General features: G+C 36.0%; 1 protein-coding gene and 1 pseudogene across 3 annotated transcripts in view; one reads left to right on the top strand and one right to left on the bottom strand.

Annotated features, from left to right (window-relative positions):
• Positions 1-21071, bottom strand: part of EXOC2 (exocyst complex component 2) — a 285414-nt gene that overhangs the window by 17186 nt on the left and 247157 nt on the right. For all 3 annotated transcript variants that reach the window (XM_030314971.1, XM_030314969.1, XM_030314970.1), the window contains one exon: positions 1799-1854. In XM_030314971.1, the coding sequence (XP_030170831.1) occupies positions 1799-1854 (56 nt within the window). The remainder of the gene's footprint in view (positions 1-1798; positions 1855-21071) is intronic.
• On the top strand, positions 14242-16614 carry LOC115514598 (annotated as a pseudogene).

Raw genomic sequence — 21071 nt, 5'->3', positions numbered from 1 at the left:
AAAAATAGTTTCAAAGATTTCATCTTCCTCTTGCCCTTTTCACAAAAGGAAATATTATAGAAATTATAGAAATAAAATTATAGAAATTTAGAAATATGAAATTATAGAAATAAAAACACACTGTGTCAGTTTTTTTACCACAATTAAAAGAAAAACATATGGGGTCAGACTCTTCTTAGATCGAAACAAACACCGTATCAACTGGGCACATTATTGCATATTGGACAACAAAGTCCCCAGTTTTATTGTTTGCCGAATTTCATATGTGTTTCCTTTCATTCGACAAAAAAGATTATTTTTAAATTTTGAATCTTGGTATTTTCAGAATAAGAACTATTATATTTGAAAATGTGGTGAAACATTTTACTATGTTGATTTATAAATTTGTCAAGTTAAGATCACGTGGGAAATAGTAAATAAACATTATGAATGAAATTCTACTTCCAGTCACTGGGATAAATTAGAAGGGGGTTTGAAAAACCTCATATAAATCATGGTTACTTATAGTGGACATTAATAAAAGCTGCTTCTTTAGGAATTACTGTCATCACTAAAAGGCATACATATTTTGCAATTCCTCTGACTACCACCTGTTCATCTACCACAGAAATGCTTTCACTGAGTGATGATTTAATTTATACTCTAATTTTATTGGAAGCTAACATAACAAAAAAGCATTTGTATATCTTTGATGATAAAACCATTAAAAATGTATGTGATAAATTCTTGCTGGAGTTAAATCATATATATAATACTTCCATAGAAGAATGTGTATGTTTTCCTTTACTAAGAAATGAAAACATAACATACTATGTTTCTCTTTGTGCTCTAGCTGCTTCAAACTTAGAGACAAATTCAGGAACAAGATAGCATTCTCTGTTTCCTTTGGTTACTCTTTTGCTTTAGCCTTGATTATCCATGTTTTCCAGTTTATCTTGACAACCTCTGATACTTTTTTGATGAAGACAGTGGTATAAACTAAATACACCTACATCAGATGCATGCAGCTTAAAAGGCACTCAAGCAACAGTGGAAATTATCTAATGATAACATCTTTGTGGGCCTTATTTTATCTGGTCACCAATCTGTGTATGAGCCATAACCACTCTGAAAGTACTGGCAAAGCAGTGAGTAATGGATTGTGAAATTATAGAATTCATAGTCATAGTGGTGATAATGGTGGTAGCTGTGCCTCTTTTGATGTTCCTTAGAAGAGTCCTTCTAAGAAGGACGTTAACAAAGGATGTTAACGTAAAGCTTAAGATGATAATGCTTCAAGTGAGGGCAAGTTTTAGCATGAACCAGAAGCATCGACATCCACATGTACCTAAGTCAGTCACTGATAGGAAACCATGCACCTGCTTCCTAACCTCGGCCTGCCCTTTTAGCCTATCTTTCTAACAAGTCTAGTTTTCTGGATTCCCAGCCACTATGTAAGAACACATTGCCACGTGAATAAGACACCAAAGCTTATTTGTATTCTGGTTAAAAAGAGGTTAATGAATTTTGCAAGATAAGGGATTTAATATTTCTTCCAAACCAAGGTGAAAAAAACAATCTCTCTTCTCCTTACCTTTTGAACATTAATGGATTTAGTTTTAAACACAATTTCAGAAAAAAAAAAAAACTCTCATAGTAAAAGCACATGCGTGTGTGTGCATGTATTAGAGTTGTGTTTTATTTATACCCAAGATATATTCTGAAGGGAAAAAAGACTACCAGAAAAACCATCAAATTTGCCTCTTTGTGTTGTTTTCCAGTTACCCATATTTCTTAAGAACATCTAATGACAGCTTACCTCTGCGTGCACAGCAATTATATTCACCAATGCTTCTTTTAAATAGTTTCTGACACCTGAAATCAAGAAGAGGGAGGGAAAAAAAGGCATTTAATGGAAAAAAGCTACCCACCTCCCTTGACGGCACTGTACTACTGCCTTAGAGTTTTCTAAGGAGAAACAGAAAGTAACACTATCACTGTCTATTTCCTTTGAGAACCAAATGGTATTAAGGACTATTTTTGTTCAGGTTAAAAAAAAAGTTAAACATTTTCTTTCATTGTTTCTCTGTAACTGATGGTCAGTCTGCTTCAAAACTGAAATTTAAAACTGTCCTTCAGTTTCTTTATATACATGTTTCTTCATTTGTGTGTGTGTGTGCACGCGCTCACCTACCTGGTACACACATACATTAGCAGATCAAAAAAGAAAAGACAAAAGGAAGATATTTACTAAAGCTTATAGAAGCTACATATCTATTATAACATTTTACTTCCAAAGGTAAAAGTTAACTTATGCAGGCTATTTTGATCTTAAAAAATTACTTCTGGGAGAAATGTCTGACAAAAATCACAATCTGATTTTGTAAAGCAAGTTAAAGGTTAGTCAAAATACAAGATTTAAGGACAGTAAAGAATTAACAAATACTACTTCACTCAAAAGTAGGCACTCAATAGCAGGTGTGTGCAAGATTTAGTAGTGCAGGAGTCTGAAGTCAGTTTTGTTGCCTACAAACTATGACTTTCGGCAAGAAAACTGGGAGCCCAGGTTTCTCTCCCATTAAAAAGTGTAAGAACAGTACCTATCTTGCAGGCTTGTAGTGAGGATTATAGGAAATAATGCATGTGATTGGTCCAGGTAGCCACAGGGCTCATTAAGAACTTTCAATTATCATTATTTTGCAAGAAAAAAAATGTGAAAACAAGAAGCTGGTTTACTTTAATTCCAAAGAAATTATTTTTACTTGGAGTGGAATATTATTTCAGAATGCCTTCTAGAATTAATCGCAAATATTGAGAATTCCTTTCATACCAAAACAAAGAAAATTCTCTATTGTAAAATCATGGATGTTAACAGTAACAATGTTACAGTGTTAAGGAGAGTCTTTTCCCATTATGTCATCTAAGCTACTGATGATTTAGAAAGGTTGAGAATTTAAAAGCCAAGAACTATAACCAACTTTCTGAATTGACAGTTTTAGATTCTAAACATATAACTAGTTTTTGATTCTGTCATATGCTATAGTTTTAAATAGGCACACTATTTTTCTTTTAAGAAGCCAATTTATATATACTTTGGAATATGGAGAGGTTCAGGTATTCTATTTTTCTGGTGGAAAAATTAAGAAATCTGTTGAAGAGTAAACAAATATAATCCAGAAATTAGTTGAAATTAACTAACTGCAAGGTAACAAGTCTTATCTGGGAGGTAAGCGAGGAAAATATAAGGAACCTATTATAAGTGAAAGTGAAATAAACTACCTTGTGCTCAAGACCAGAAACGCTTTCTTCCTCTAAGAGGAAAGGCATACCACAGAGTTGTTCCCTTGGATTGTTTACCTGCTACAGTCAGAGCAACAGGGAGACCTGGGTGTGACATTTGTCTCTGATGACTATGATCACCTCAGTCAGTATGCCTCATCTTGTTCCTTGCTCTCTGGATAGTTCTTTCAAAGTGAGTGGAGGAAAGCAGGGAAGGGCTCTCTGGTTCCTGAGTTCATAATCACTGTGCTCAGGTCAAGAATTTTTAAATTGCAACCCTGTAAAAGACTAGCTCGTATATCTCTCTGTCTGTCTGTCTGTCTCTCTCTATCTCTATAGATAGAGAGAGACAGACAGACACACACATACACGCCATGTATATAGTTACTAAAAATAGAAGCATAATCTTAGGCCAATGATGATATAAGGAACTTAAGAAATTCAACAGTTTCAGGACGCCTGGGTGGCTCAGTTGGTTGAGTGTCCGACTTCAGCTTAGGTCATGATCTTGCAGTTCGTGGATTTGAGCCCCCTGTTGGGCTCTGTGCTGACAGCTCAGAGCCCGGTGCCTGCTTTGGATTCTGTGTCTCTCCGTCTCTTTGCCCCTCCCTCGCTTGCACTTTGTCTCTCTCTCTCTCTCTCTCTCAAAAATAAATACTAAAAACATTAAAAAAAATTAAAAATAAAAAAGAAATTCAACAGTCTCTGCTCTTGGTGAAAACCAGGATCCTGTCAATGCATATGAACAAATGTCAAGAGGTTGGGTGCTAGAAATGTTCCAGCAGTGATGACTAGAAATGTGAGGGCAATTTTTAACTTCTAAAATTCTTCAATGTAAACGTGGGGTCAGAATGCTGACTAAAAAGCAGAAAATTAAACTTAGAATAAAGCAAGCCAGTGTCACATGCTATCAACTCAACTCCCACTCTGACCCTGATAGGAAAAACATTTCCTGGCAAGAACCCATCAGACTGGAGCATTACTAATAAAATACCCTGTAAAAGACATAAATCTAAATTACTCAATATAATTCTAAAGGCAAAGCTGTGAATAATAAGAATAAAATCACAGGACACTTTCCACCATCAGAACTATATTGCTGTTAATAAAAAAAATATGAAAACAAAATCAAGCTTCCTGTTTTAGGTTGACCACAGGTTTCACAAGGATAGTATGCTAAAAGGAACACACAGCCTCAACCGTAACAAATTGAGAAAAAAAAAAAACCAAACAAAAACAAGAACCTGTATTTCTTGGAGACTTACTTTTTTTTGAATAGAGAAAATGAAATAATACTCCCCCCCCACCAAAAAATAAAACAACAACTGCTTCAAGGAATAAGTGGTAATGTTGGAGGGAAAAGGGAGGAAAAATTTTCTGTCCCTAGGGATGAACAGAAAGAGAATTCCTGATCAAACCACATGTCAGGTCAGTAAGGGTTCAAAAAGATAACATTAAATTGAACGCATATGAAAAATACATGCTAACTTAGAGGAGGAGATTTGTGAAATATTATTGTAACCTTCCAAAGCAATGTATATGCTGGTGTTAAGAACTTAAAAATTTTAAAAATATGAAAATAAATGATTGTCTCTCTCTAAAAAGCTACCCATTGTGTTAAATACAGAGATAAGTATTTTTTACTGCATATTGGGCTGAAATTGTTGTTAGTTCTAAGGGAATGGCTAAAAGTTCTCATTCATTCATTTAACATCAATTTGTTGAGATTCTACCTCATGGTGGACTCTGATAGGCACACATCAGATTTAGTGAGACATTAGGTCTTTCAAGTAGAATATGTGTATATCCCCAGTATGTGTAAGACCCCAAAGTGCTTAGCTGTTACGTTTTACCCTAATGTACTAGTGTTCATATAGGTGTTTTAAGTTGTATGTAGCAAATCCGTAGTATGAAAGGGTTTTATACTGTAAAACAAAATCTTTGTTTTATACTAATTTGTGAAACATTTACTTGTGATTTCCTTTTTGCCAAGTTCTTGAAAGGTTAAAGAATAGTATTTGGGAGGGGTGGAGGAAGGGCACTGGACCTAGAGACTAGACAGCGTCCGTGTCTAGAGACTGAGGTCTGAAGGTTCACAAACATGAAACAGGTAAGATCTCTGTGATCTTCCTAGTTAAGAATTTCAATTCCTTTCTCTTTATTCCACTCAATAGCCAGTTATCAGCCTAAGGAGAAACAAAACCAGTATCACACCCTACACACTAGCCAACCTAGTACCTACCCTACTCACTCAGGGGTCTACACTGAGCCTTTCAGATGTGTTTCTAAAAAACTAAACATAGATTAACCCCTTGGTTTTAACTGCTTTTTGAGTTTTCTGGCTCAGTTGGTTGAGTGTCTAACTTCAGCTTAGGTCATGATCTCAGCCCGTTTAGTGCCCAACTCTTGATTTTGGCTCAGGTCATGATCTCACAGTTCATGAGATCAAGACCCATGTCAGACTTTACACTGACAGTGTAGAGTCTGCGTGGGATTCTCTCTTTCCCTCTACCTCTTTCTCTCTCTTTCTCAAAATAAATAAATTTTTAAAAAGTGTTGCTCCAATTCTAGCTGTAGGAGGATGTCAATTCTTTCAAAGATCTGTACCCCCCCCCCCCAAAAAAAAGCCTATAACAGTGGCAGGATGCCAGAGGTTGCCTCACTTGCTCATGTGGCACTATGTCAAAGGACCCCATCAAAACACAGGTGACAGAAGGTAGCAATCTTCTTTTGGGTGGCTAGACTGATCAATTTGCTCTTTTCTGACCTCAAAGAGGAAAGTACATAGAGATCATGACAAAAGGAGAGAAATACAATTACTCAGAGTTGAAAGAGAACAGATTTGGGTTTTGGAGAATGTAAAATTGGGTCTTCCCACTAACAGCTGAGCTAACTTCCTTGAATGGAACAGGTTAGATTTATAAAGCAAGAAAGAGGTAGTAAGGATGCCAAGAAAGATCCTAGAGCCATCAGAGAAGAGTTGTACATAAATTTTGTTATTAAATTGGCTGAGGCCTTGAAGTGGATGGCAGGGTTTAAAGGGACCATGGTCATGGTACCTGGAGACAGGACCAGGATTTTATTTTAGGTTATGGTACTATTTTCAAAAGTTCCATGTCTATCACAAAGGGACCATTTTGTAGTTGATTTTGGTGGTATATGTTTCCTTCCAACTACACTTTATTCTAATTTTAAGATTATTAACATTAATGGTTGATGATGACTTTTAAGTTCATTGAGGTAACAGAAAGAATACTCAATGTGAAGCCAGAAGACTTGGGATCAAAGTCCTGGCTTATCTATACATAATGATATGACCCTAGACAAAGATCAGTTCACCTTTTAGACAACTGCCTACTTTACAAAATGTAGACATTACAATGTCTGTTTTGCTATCAGAGCTGTTACAAAAATGTGATATATATTTATTTATTCCCTTATTCTTTAAATATTTTTTGTGTATCTATTATGTGCTAGGCACTGACAGGTGATGGTGTACAAAAGAGAGCAAAACAGAAATGGCCCCACCCTAAGAGAACTTATCTCCATGGTAGGGAGCACTTTGTAGATTACAGAACAGTACACACATTTCAGGTACATTTTTTTTTTAACAAAGACATAAATAGTTGGGTAATAGGTATGATAACTAGAAAAAGTACACCAATTTCTTTTTCTGAAACACACTTCTTTCTGAGAAGATTGGACATTCTTTTTTTTTTAAATGTTTATTTTTGAGAGACAGAGCACAAGTGGGGGAGGGGTAGAGAGAGAAGGAGACACAGAATCTGAGGCAGGCTCCAGGCTCTGAACTGTTAGCACAGAGCCCGATGCGGGGCTCGAACCCATGAACCATGGGATCATGACTTGAGCCCAAGTCAGATGCTTAACCGACTGAGCCACCCAGGTGCCCCTGAAGATTGGACATTCTAACACATCATGACTGTCACCAGGCTGCAGCATATCCTAATTGTAGGTAAAGTTCTTTTGAGTGGCACCAGAGATCTCTGAACAGCTTAAGAACAAGACAGAGGCAGACTGCCCAGATACAATACCAAATGTTACTGGGATGTGCTGGAACTGGAGAGATTTGTCTTTGACTATACTCTTGTTTTGCTAGTTTACACAAAGTTCTCTAGAAGTTGGAATTTTGGTGGAACTGTTTTGTCATACTGTGCACTGGTTTGGGAAGAAGGGCTGAATAGAACACACTAGCAATTGTTAGGGAAGACCTCTCATGTCCTCTTGGCACCAGCTCTCTCTCCTCCCACTGTAACAGCTTTCCACTGATTTATAAGATGACCTGATTAATATCTATCTACCTTGCTAGATTGTTAACTCCACATGCATGGGCATCACCCTTCACTTACCTCGTCTTTGTATCCTTACTACCTACCACAGTGGCTGGCCTGTAGCACAAGTTCAGAAATAAAAGAAGGCAAACGCCATGTGGGTGTTGCTCACTAGTAAGCACCCTTAACCCTCTTAAATAAATTGATAAGTGAATGAATGAGTGAACAAATACATCTGAGAAAAGTTTTAAATAATATATAATTTTGTACTAGAGCCATTCACTAAAAATGTACATGCCTCAGTTTATGTGTAAAGGAGATACTCTGCTAAAGCATGCATCTCTTACTTCTCATAGGGTTAAAGAAAACAAAAAACAGTTCTTTCGAAATAATTTTTCAGGATCCATTTGAAAAATATAGTTTGAATCAATTAAGTATAGCAGCATAGAATACTGTTAAGTCTAAATACATTAGTTTTACAAATATGCTTTGTTTTTCTGGCTATATACTTAGCAAACAGCTATTTCAATCAAATAATAAACAACATTTTTGAATGCTCACTATAGGCTTGATACTCAGAAAGAGCTCAGATATATTAGGACATAATGAACATTTAGTAAATGTGTTAGGAAACCAGGGTTTTAGCTTTAGCTTCATCATTAGTGGGCCATAAATGCCACATTTTACTGTACTACAAGGAAATGAGCTGTCCATGTGAATAGTGCACACAGAAAAATAAGGCAAACTGTTTCTTGGAGTTACAAATGCTACATTATTATGATTTAGTAATAAGTATTGTTTTTAAAAAGGTTCCCATTTAGATAAGCCCCCACAACTTTCCAAGGGACTGAGAACAACTTCTAAGTATTTATAATATGTATCTCCTCTACTCTGTGAATATAAAATTAGAAATGTGTCATGCTATTTGACCAAAAAAGTGTCCCCACCCACACAGTATCAATCTAGACTATCAGTTAGCAATTAATCTAGTAGCCCAGTGTGGAAATTCCCCATGGAGAAAACAAAGCTCATCTCTGCTCTGGGCAAGAACCTGTAGGCTTCTTCTCGCAGGGTGAGCTTCCTGTAATTGGGCCTGGACCACATACCATCTTCTTCAACAATGAAGGTCTTGATTTTCATACATGAAAGTGGAAAAGAAGTCTTTTTTTTTGCTCTATTTGCCATTTTCTTTTTTTTTTTTATTTTTTTTTAACGTTTATTTATTTTTGAGACAGAGACAGAGCATGAACGGGGGAGGGTCAGAGAGAGGGGGACACAGAATCTGAAACAGGCTCCAGGCTCTGAGCTGTCAGCACAGAGCCCGATGCGGGGCTCGAACCCACGGACCGCGAGATCATGACCTGAGCCAAAGTCCGACGCTTAACCGACTGAGCCACCCAGGCGCCCCTGCCATTTTCTTCTTTTAATCAAATAGGGAGGGCACTTGATTTTGGAATGGGCATACTACTAAAAATATTTATTGAGTGCCTATTACTATTACATGGCAGACTCTCTTCCAGGCACTAGAGATATAGTAGTGACCAAAATAAGAGCAAATTCATAAAAAATAAAGCCCCCTCTCCTCACATTCTAATGGGGACACTACCAGAATTAAGAGAACAAAACCATCTTGCACACGGGAGAGAGGCTTACATTATCTATAAAACAGCACAAGAAAGTAACTGCACAAAAGAAAATTGTTCAGCAAACACTAAAACCCACACTGGTAAACAGAGGGCTCTGTTTGATGAAATCCTCAGCACCATTGTGAAAAAAACAATTCCCTGACATGTTGGAAGGATCTTAGTGTTGCTTTTGGGCCAATCTCATGAAATAATGCCTAGCAATAACCTATAATAGATAATGTACAGGTGTGTATGGAATGGCTTGGATTTACATTTTAGCTGGACAATCAGTTAATTAACTGGAGCTTCAGGTATTCTTTCAAGTATGGGAAAATGTTTTATAAATTAAAAAGTGTTACATAAATGGGTTTGACTCCTCTTATAATAGTAATTTGGACAAATCACTAAGCAGACTTCTCCAAAGAATGTCTTTATAAGAACAGAATAGTGAACATTTTGGATTAATCAGGTCTTTCTTCTTGATTTCTTATTTTGAAAAACATTAAATGCTCACTGAAAAGAATTAAAACAACACAGAAGAATAAGTTTTCATAATAACAAATAAAAGTCCAATAAACTTCTCCATCAGTCTCCTTAGTATGGCATGTAGTCTTCCAAATCTCTTCCCATGAATATAATTTTTTCCTCTAAAAAATGAGATTACACTACACATTCCAAGTAAAACTTGTTTACTTCATTTTGTAACATATCACAAACATTCTTCCATGCCAGTGTATATATATTTACCTTATCATTTTCAAGTGCTGCCTTGTATCCTATATTATGGATGTACCATAATTGTTTTATTCTGTTATTATGATTTATTCATTTTTTTATTTATTCATAATTTATTCTCCTATATTAGACAATTATATACTACTATAAATAATTCTGCAGTGAACATCAATCCTTATATTCTCATAGAATAATTTATGTATGATATATTCCTAGAAATGGAATTGCTGAGTCAAGGGTTTTCAGTTTTGATCAGTTCTGAAAAACTGTCATTCAAGGCCATAAAAATTATAACCGTGCTTTTTCATGCCTTTTTGTTTTCTTAACTTGGATTTTCTAATCACTATAATTAATAACTATAATATATGCTCCTCAACTATGATAAAGACAAAACTTTCCATTAAAACACTAAAATAAAATTTTAATCAAAACACAAAGGTCAAAGGAAATTTACTAAAATTTACATGAGACTTATGATCAATCTAACTACATAAAGACTGTCTAAAACAGAGCTGGAGAGAAAGAACAGTGTATAATTACAGAAAACAACTGCTACACTACTTGAACCTATACCAAGAGCGCAAACTTTTCCATGAAGCATTTCCTGTCTTAATTGGACAGACGACTCCTTTAAACACAGACTGATTTCAAGGTACGCTGCCTAATGTTGTTTTGAAACATGATACTCTTCAGTCAGTACTATAAGAAATCAAACTTTGGAAACTCTGGAGATACTACCTACTTTATAAACCACATTTCCTGTTTTTAACCCCTATGCCCTAAGGCAGTTATCAGTCCTAGTCTATAGATAAAAATAGATTGAAAAATACTATAAATATCCCACAATGTACTTTTTTTGGTAAAACTGAAACACTACATGAAAAAACTTTTTTTTTTTTCTGAAATAAATTATTCAATTACACTCTTAAGGCACATTATTGAAATTACTGCCTATTAAAAAAAGGTAACCAGGAACTGTATCAGTATTGGCAGACAGAAAGGCCTAAATATTCTGCAATAAAATTAGTTTTGCTGGAATAGAGAAAGGGTTTTAAGTTCCAGGTCTTCATGTTTTAGTTTATTCATTCCTAAGTTGATTTCTTTGCCAAAATTGACAGAATGTCTTTGCCATATAGGGGATTTTAAAAGTGAACACTTGAAGAGAGGATATGCTTCATATGTAGTCTCTGAGTGAATAACCTCGACCCCTACAGTTCTCAATTTTATCAGAATCTTTTTTTGGCTTTAATTAATATGATCTTCTATATTTTATTTTATTTTTAAAGTCTATTTCTTTTGAGAGAGAAAAAGAGAGAGGGAGGGGCAGAAAGAAGGGGAGAGAGAGGTTCCCAAGAAGGCTCTGTGCTGCCAGTGCAGAGCCCAATGCAGGGCTCAAACTCACGAAAGTGTGAGATCATGACCTGAGCTGAAACCAAGAGTGGGGCACTTAACCAAGTTAGCCACCCAGGCGCCCCATGATCTCCTATCTTTTAAATAAGAAGAGGAAAACTTTGTCTCATGAAAAGAGAAAACATTGCCAGCAGTGAAAATAACAATAAAATTATTTCAAGGCTTATGTTTTCCATTTTTAAGAAAAGATTTCTATTTATTAATAGTTTAGCATTCATATACATCATAGACAAATGTCTTTCAAGACTCAAAAATGAGCAAGGGTATCACAACATCTCCCATTCCAAAGTTAAAGTCTGATGGGTAAAACAAATTATGAGTTACACTACCATAAATATTACAGATCACCTCATACATTTAACAGAGAATATCAGTTTCATCATTTGAAACATGATATACTGAATTTCAGACCTAAAGGTAGACATTTAATCAATTTAACATCAGTTGATAAAACAAACTCATTTGTTTCAATTTAGCGTTCTGGCAGAAAATATTTTTTTCATTAGAAAGTACTTCAATTAGCAAAGTCAAAGAGACAAGATTCATTCTATCTATGCAAAGGAATGCATTTTGTTTTACACTTGCAACGTTTTATTACATTTGTATATAACATTTCATAAACAAGTCTGTAGTGACTTTAATTTCAAAGTCTCAAGTTGTTGTTTTTTTTTAAACAAAGATGACATCAATTAAATCACAACTAATAAAATGGTTATGAGAGAAGCCAGGCTGAAGAACATGGCACTAGAGCCTGACTGGTTGGGTTAGAATCCTGCCTTCCCTAGTTAGCTGTGTGGGCCTCTGTGATTCAGTGAATGAACACACAGAAAGTGCTCTACCACTGTCTGGTCCACTGTAGATGGTATGAAAATGCAGAGTGGTACTATCCATGTTATGGAGCAGCTATTGTATCCCTATCAGTGGAATCACCACTGTGGAGCACAGCAAAGAAGTAATAACATAAAGTCCGTATTCTCAACATTTGGTCTCGGCCTGGGTGGCTCAGTGGGTTGAGCATCCGGCATCGGCTCAGGTCCAGGTCATGATCTTACTGTTCACGAGTTCAAGCCCTGTGTCAGGCTCTGTGCTGACCGCTCAGAGCCTGGAGCTTGCTTTGAATTCTGTGTCTCCCTCTCTCTCTGCCCCTCCCCTGCTCGCATTCTGTCTCTCTCTCTCTAAAAAATAAATGAACATTAGGGGCGCCTGGGTGGCGCAGTCGGTTAAGCGTCCGACTTCAGCCAGGTCACGATCTCGCGGTCCGTGAGTTAGAGCCCCGCGTCAGGCTCTGGGCTGATGGCTCAGAGCCTGGAGCCTGTTTCCGATTCTGTGTCTCCCTCTCTCTCTGCCCCTCCCCCGTTCATGCTCTGCCTCTCTCTGTCCCAAAAATAAATAAACGTTGAAAAAAAAAAAAAATTAAAAAAAAAAAAAAAAAATGAACATTAAAAAAAATTTTTTAATGAGACATGGTTGATAAAAATGTTACATTAGTTTCAGGTGTACAACATAGTGATTTAACAACTCTAAATATTATGCTATGCTCATAAGTGTACCTAACCACCGATCACCACACAACACTATTACACTACCATTGACTGTATTCCCTATGTTGTATCTTTCAACGGTGACTTATTCATGCCATAACTGGAAGCCTACACCTCCCACTCCCCTTTGCTCACTTTGTCCATCCTCCTATTCCTTAACCTTTTGGTAAATAATAGTTTTTCCTCTTTATGGGTCTGTTTCTGTTTTTTTGTTGGTTTTTAGATTCCACATAAAAGCAAAATTGTATGGTATTTGTCTTTCTGTGTCTGACTAATTTTACTTAGCATAATATCTTCTAGGTCCATCCGTATTGTCACCTCACACCAGCCACAACAACTAGTATCAAAAAGACAAGAAATAACAAGTGTTTGTAAGGATGTAGAGAAAAGGGAACCCTTGTGCACTATTAGTGGGAATGTAAATTCGTGCAGCCACTGTGCAAAACAGTTATGGAGGTCCTCAAAAAAACTAAAAACAGAAATACCATATGATCTAGTAATTCCACTACTGGGTATTTACTCAAAGAAAACAAAAACACTAATATAAAAAGATATATGCATCCCTATGTTTACCGTAACATTATATACAGTGCCAACATATGGAGGCAAGCTAAATATCCATAGATAAATAAATGGATAAAGAAGATGTGATGCAATATCAGCCTTAAGTGAAACATTAGCCTTAAAAAGAATGAAATCTTGCCATTTGTGATAAAAATCTTTTAAATCTTTCAATAAGTATCTTTTAAGCCTAACTGTGACAATTAAAACTACTAAGCAATTGGTTGTTAAATGTTTGAAATGATGAAATTGAAGAAGCAGTATAGCAAGATAGAAAGGGCTTTGATGGTAGCATCTGACTTTGACAAGCTGTTTACCTACATTAGCCTACATTTGCATTATCTATAACACTGGATATAAAGTTTATTGTAAGGACTATCAACTACAAAGGCACGGGAACTCAATAGTAGCAAGAAGGAGCAGGAAAGGTAGTAACAACAACTCATTTTATTGCTAGGATTTTGTTTCTCTGACTCTGCAACAAAATTTCTTTCCAATATCTGAATTCTAAGTTATTTTTTCTCTTGAAGTTATTATTAACAATTATGCAGTTGCTCTTCCATCTTCAAAATCAATGCTTCCTTTTATTACTCTACCAAATTTATTGCATAGGGAAGATTCTGGTACAGTTTTATCCAAAAACAAAAGTAACCTCTTTATTCTTCTTGATATTTTTATCTTTCATTATAGTAACATTTATAATTCTATCATACATTGAAATGATCCAGTATAAGTCACTGTTTTTCACAGAAAAAGGAAAACTAAATACACATACTGTCCTTTTAGCAAGCCGCCACTTGTTTCTTCAGCTGGAGTAGGACTATGAGACCAAAGCCTATGAGCCCTCATTCAGGGAAAGTGGCAGCTCTCCCTCTTCGTACCTTGTTAGGGGTACCTCGGACAGAGAAAGGCACAAAGTGCTTTTTTAATCCAATTATTTACAAAATATTAGGATGTGCAAAATTATATAGTATTGTTATCTCTCTGGTCTCCTATACCCTATATACTTCTCCAATAAGAATGATAAAGTTAGAATTTAGAGACAGAAGAACAGGCTGAGGTCCTAAGTCTAGTATCTTGAACAAGTCTGATTCCTTTTCTGATTCTTCAAATTTTAAAAATCAGCCAAATGGGGAAAATAAAATCTTACTCCAATGAGGTTGTTGGAAGGATAAAATGTGATCATGTATGTAAAAATAACAGTTAAACTGTAAGTTATTTTTATTTAAAAATGGACCAAAATGCAGTATCTTAACAAATTCATCAAGTTTTCAATATGACCCAAAGCAAAATGATGTTTGGTATTTCATTTTCAATGCTACAAGCTTAAAAATGACAAAAATGGGGCAACCTACATGTTTCCATTTGTACAATTATGACTTACTGTGTTACCAGGTCCTCTCTCATGCTCTTTCTAAAGCAGTGTACACAAAAGGTGTCACTTACATTTGTACAGGCATCTGAAAACACAAATGCTACCTGTTTGAAATGTTTTCTTATCAGGAAAAAATGTTAAGACCTAGTATAATTCTCATACTGGGAAACCATTCATTTACTAAAATACTCATTTGTTCAAACATATGTTGAGAATCCACTATGTAAAGGGACTTCCCATGGTGGGGACCCCAGTGGGACTAAGGCATGGTACCTGCCATCAAGAGGCACAGTCTTCAAACTTATTGATTATCCAAGTTATAAGTAAAATAAATTTGAACCCTCTTGATATAAGATTATAATGTGTGATTCATAACCTCTGATATATAAAACTATGTGCCACTATGTTAATAAATAATTATATTGTTTAAAACAAATAACATAAATGTATAAAACATAATTTATACATATAGATGCATATTATATATTCCATGCATTAAAAATAAGAAAAACAGAAAAGGAGAATGTACAAAGGAAATAAAAATTATTTTATTAGTTTAAATATGCTAGGTTATGCTAAAGTTAAAAAAAAAACAACAATATCATCTTAACACAATAGCAAATGCATGTCCTCATGAGACATGTCCAATGGGGGCCAGGGGTCTTGGCTTATGAGGTTTCACCTTAATATAAGTTTTCTAAGTTTGACATTTAGCAGAACAAAAAATGTTTTTAAATTGAAATAACAGTGATTTGAAGGTCTGAATGTTCATTTTGTTTAGATACTTGGATTTAGTGACTTTCATAGCTGGAAATGTCCTACACAAAATATTACACAAAGATATGTATTTGAAAAAGGTAAGCAATTGGCTGTGCTTACTAAATGATGATACTCTGTTTTCAAGATTTTTAAATTTTCAGTTTTTCCCTCTTTTAAAATTAAGTATAACTTACAGAAGGCTGTCACAGTGGATCCCTTTGGCTGAGAGTGTCTGAGGATCTGTGGACAGTTTACTGAGCCCATTAATGCCCCTGCCCAGACTCATGTTGCTGTCATATCACGCTACCTGTGCACACCCCTCCCTCCCAACCCCATCTCTGTTTGTAAGGAATGTGGCCCACAATATCAGACTGAAGGTTTACAATGGGAATTTGGTCATTATGGTCCTATAGTTCATGTGTATGCTCCACTTGATTTTTATACCTGCTATCCAAGAGGATTTGTTTATGTTCAACCAAGGATGTGTGACACTGAAGATGCTTTATTACGTAATTTGGATAGAAAATGTATTTATGGATGCCAAAATGAAATACAGTTTGCACAGAGGGATCAGAAGACTCCAAATTAAATGAAAACCAAGGAAGGGAGGAATGTGTATAGTTCTTCACACTACAACGATTATGACAGATACAATATAGATGCTCTAGGAGAAGTTATGAAAGATCAAGAAACTGGTAGTTTGATTACAACTATAGAAGTATTTATAGCCTTGGAAACAGACCAGCTGGAAGACCAAAGTGTAGCAGAAGCCATTCTGACAATCATAAAATTCAAACGCTGCCATCGATCTTTTCAAGATCAAATCCAGTTCAAGATCACAGTCCAAGTTCCAGCTCAAGAAAGAAATGAAGGCTATCCTGAACAGAGGCAGCCAAGCGTTGCCCTCCCAGGGTAAGGAAAGGGCATCTTCCCTTACCCACCCTCCCCAAGCCCACCAGCATGGTCAGACTTCAGAGGGAAACACAGAGCCACCTAGTGGAGGCCAGAGTTGCTTACACCAAGTCCCACTCATCTGCACTTTGGAGCCACATTTCCACTGAAACAAGTCCCCCTGAGAATCAGCACAGCAGGCCCCTCCCAGAGAAGACCAGGACAAATCCCTTCCACCTGTTTAGTCTACAGATCATAGGGTGCTGCAGCTCTAGGGGTGTTTCAGCTCTAGGGGAAACTGGATCTAGCTTTATTTGGGTTTCCTTTTATTTGTTCATTTTCTTTGCTTCTGTTTTTGTTTATAGTTTTTTTCTTTCTATTTCTTAGATAAAGAACATTTTTATTCTATTCTATTTTATTTTATTAAAAATTTATTTATTTTTTTCTTTTCTCTCTTTTCTCTATCAAGCCTCTCTCTTAACAAGCAGACTGAAACACACCTAAGATCTAACTTCATTTATTGAAGTTTTTTCATTTTGTTTTAATTTTTAATATTTTTTAATATTTTTTTAATGTATATTTTACTTTTGAGAGAGAGAGCAAGCACACAAGTGGGGGAGAGACAGAGAGAGAGAGAGGGAGACACAGAATCCAAAGGAGGCTCCAGGCTCTGAGCTGTCAGCACAGACCCCGACACGGGGCTTGAACTCACAAACCCTGAGATCATGACCTGAGCCAATGTCAGATGCCTAACCAACTGGGCCACCCAGGCGCCCCTGATTTTTACTTATTATTTTACTTTATTAATTTTTTTTCTTTCTCCAAAATGACAACATAGAAGACTTCATCCAGAAAAGAAGAGCAGGAAGAAATGACAGCCAGGGATTTAATTGACACAGATATAAGTAAGATGTATGAACTAGAATTTAAAAGCACAATTATGGGGTACCTGGGTGGCTCAGTCTGTTAAGCGTCTGACTTCAGCTCAGGTCATGATCTCGCAGTTCATGAGTTCAAGCCCCATATTGGGCTCACTGCTGTCAGCCTGTCAGTGTAGAGCCTGCTTCAGATCCTCTGTCCCCCTCTCTCTGCCCTTTCCCCACTTGGACTCTCCCCTAAAATAAATAAAATATTAAAAAAAAACCTAAGAGTGCCTAGGTGGCTTGGTCAGTTAAGTGTCTGATTTCAGCTCAGGTCATGATATCATAGTTTGTTGAGTTCCAGCCCCATATTGGGCTCTGTGCTGACAGCTCAGAGCCTGGAGCTTGCTTCAGATTCTATGTCTTCCTCTCTCTCTGCACCTTCCCTGCTCACACTGTCTCTCTTTCTCTCCCAAAAATAAACATTAACCCCACCCCCCCAAAATTATAGGAACAAGCTGGGGTTGAAAAAGGCATAGAAGACACAGGAAAAATCCCTTTCTGCAGAGATAAAAAGAGCTAAAATCTTGTCAGGCTGAAATCGGAAGATGCTATAACCAAGGCACAATCTTGAATGGATGCCATGATGGCGAGGATGGATGAAGCAGAGCAGCAAATCAGTGATACAGAAGGAAAAATTATGGGGAAAAAATGAAGCTGAAAAGAAGTGTGAGACAAAGGCAGAAGGATCATTATACAAGACTTAAAGAACTCAGTGATTTATTAAAGAGGATTAACATTCGTATCATAGGAGTCCCAGAAGATGAAGAGAGAGAAAAAGGGACAGAAAGTTTATGTGAGCAAATTACAACTGAAAACTTCTCTAATGTGGGGATGGACCCAGACATCAAAATCCAAGAAGCAGAGAACTCCCATTAAATTCAACAAAAGCTGATCATTGCCAAGGCATATCATGGTCAAACTCACAAAATAGACAGACAAGGAAGGAGTCATGAAAGCAGTAAGGTTCGGGAAAAAAGTCCTTAACCTACAAGGGAAGACAGATCAGGTATGCAGTAGATCTGTCCAAAGAAATTTGGTAGGTCAGAAAGGAGTGGCTAGATATATTCAACATGCTGAATCAAAAAATATGCAGCCAAGAATTCTTAATCCAGCAAGGCTGTCATTCAGAATGGAAGGAGAGAGAAACAGTTTCCCGAGACTAACAAAAACTAAAGGAGTTTATGACCACTAAACTAGCCTTGCAAGACATTTTAAGGGACTCTTTAAACAGAGAAAGACAAAACAAAACAAGATCAGAAGAAACAAATACTAGAAAGGACCAGAGAGGATCACCAGAAACTTCAACTCTACAGGCAATGCAATGGCACTAAATTCAAATCTTTCAATAATCACTCTGAATGTAAATGGACTAAATGCTCCAATCAAAAGACATAGGGTATCAAAATGCATAAAAAAAACCAGGATCCATCTATATGCTGCCAATAAAAGACTCATTTTAGATCTAAAGACACTTGCAGATTGAAAATGAGGGGATGGAGAACCGTCTATCATGCTAAGGGATATCAAAAGTAAGCAAGAGTACCCATACTTAATATCAGACTAACTAGATTTTAAAACAAAGGCTGTAAAAAGAGATGAAGAAGTGTATTATATCACAATTAAGGGGTCTCTCCATCAAGAAGATCTAGCAATTATAAATATTTATGCTCCCAACTTGAGAGCATGCAAATATATAAATCAATTAAATCAATTAATAATAAACATAATGAAACTCATTGATAATAATACAATAATAGTAGGGGACTTTAACACTCCACTTACATCAGAGAACAGATCATCTAAGCAGGAAATCAACAAGGAAACAATGGCTTTGAATGACACACTGGACCTGATGGACTTAACAGATATATTCAGAACATTTCATCCTAAAGGAGAATACACATTTTCTTGAGTGTACAAGGAACATTCTCTAGAATAGATCACATACTGGGTCACAAATCAGCCCTCAATATGTACAAAGATCATATCATGCATACTGTCAGACCATAATGCTATGAAACTTGGAATCAACCACAAAAAACAAAAATGTGGAAAGATAAAAAATACTTGGAGGTTAAAGAACATCCTATTAAAGAATGAACTGGTTAACCAAGAAATTAAAGAGGAAATTAAAAAGTACATGAAAACTGATGAAAATGAAAACATGACAATCCCAACTTCTGGGATGCAGAAAAGGCAGTTAAAAGAGTAAAGTATATAACAATCCAGACCTTCCTAAGAAGGAAGAAATGTCTCAAATACACAATCTAACTTTAAACCTAAAGGATCTGGGGAAAAACAAACCAAAACAAAAAAAACCCTGCAAATAAAGCCCAAAGTCAGCAGAAGACAGGAAATAATAAAGATTAGAGCAGAAATCAATGATATCAAAATCAAAACAACAGGAGAACAGATCAATGAAACTAAAAGCTGGTTCTTTGAAAGAATAAACAAAATTGATAAATACCTGGCCAGACTTATCAAAAATAAAAAGGAAAAGACCCAAATAAGTAAAACCATGAATGAAAGAGTAGTGATCACAACCAACAACACAGAAATACAAACTATTATATTATGAACAATTATACCCTAACAAATTGGGCAATCTGGAAGAAATGGATAAATTCCTAGAAACACATAACCTAAGAAGAAAGGGAAAACTGAACAGACCTATAACCAGTAAAGAAATTCAATCAGTAATAAAAAAAAGTCTTCCAACAAACAAGAGCCCAGGGCTGGATGGCTTCCCAGGGGGAATTCTACCAGTCAAGAAGAGTTAATACCTATTCTTCTCAAACTGTTCCAAAATACAGAAATGGAAGGAAAACTTCCAAACTCATTCTATGAGGTCAGCATCACCTTGATTCCAAAACCAGACAAAGACCCCACTAAGAAGGAGAATTACAGACCAATTTTCCTGATGACCATGAATGCAAAAATTCTCAACAAAACAGTAGCAAATCGAATCCAACAATACATAAAAGAATTATTCACCACAATCAAGTGGGATTTTTTTCCTGGGCTACAGGATGGTTCAATATCTGCACATCAATTAACGTGATACAGGACACTGACAAAAGAAAGGATAAGAACCACATGATCCTCTCAGTAGATGCAGAAAAAACATTTGTCGAAATACAGCATCCTTTCTTGATAAAAATCCTCAAGAATGTAGGGATAGAAGAAACATACCTCAACAACATCATAAAGACCATATATGAAAGACCCAGAGCTAATATCATCCTCAATGGGGAAAAGCTGAGAACTTTCCCCCTAAGATCAGGAACACAGCAGGGATGTCCACTCTCACCACTCTTGTTCAAAATAGTACTAGAAGTCCTAGCCTTAGTAATCAGACAACAACAACAACAACAACAACAACAACAACAACAACAACAAAAATAAAAATAAAAATAAATAAAATAAAATAAATAAAAGGCATACAAATTGGCAAGGAAGAAGTCAAACTTCCACTATTTGCAGACATGATTCTCTATATGGAAAACTGAAAGACTCCACCAAAAAATTGCTAGAACTGATACGTGAATTCAGCAAAGCTGCAGAATATAAAAGCAACATGCAGAAATCTGTTGCATTTCTATACATCAATAATGAAGCAGCAGAAAGAGAAATCAAGAAAACAGTCCCATTTATAACTGCACCAAAAACCACAGGAATAAACCTAACCAAAGAGGTAAAAGATC

This window comes from Lynx canadensis, chromosome B2, assembly GCF_007474595.2.
Source record: "Lynx canadensis isolate LIC74 chromosome B2, mLynCan4.pri.v2, whole genome shotgun sequence".
Classification (NCBI taxonomy): Eukaryota; Metazoa; Chordata; class Mammalia; order Carnivora; family Felidae; genus Lynx; species Lynx canadensis.
Note: the sequence above shows the minus strand (reverse complement) of the source record. Positions and strands in the feature narration are given on the sequence as shown.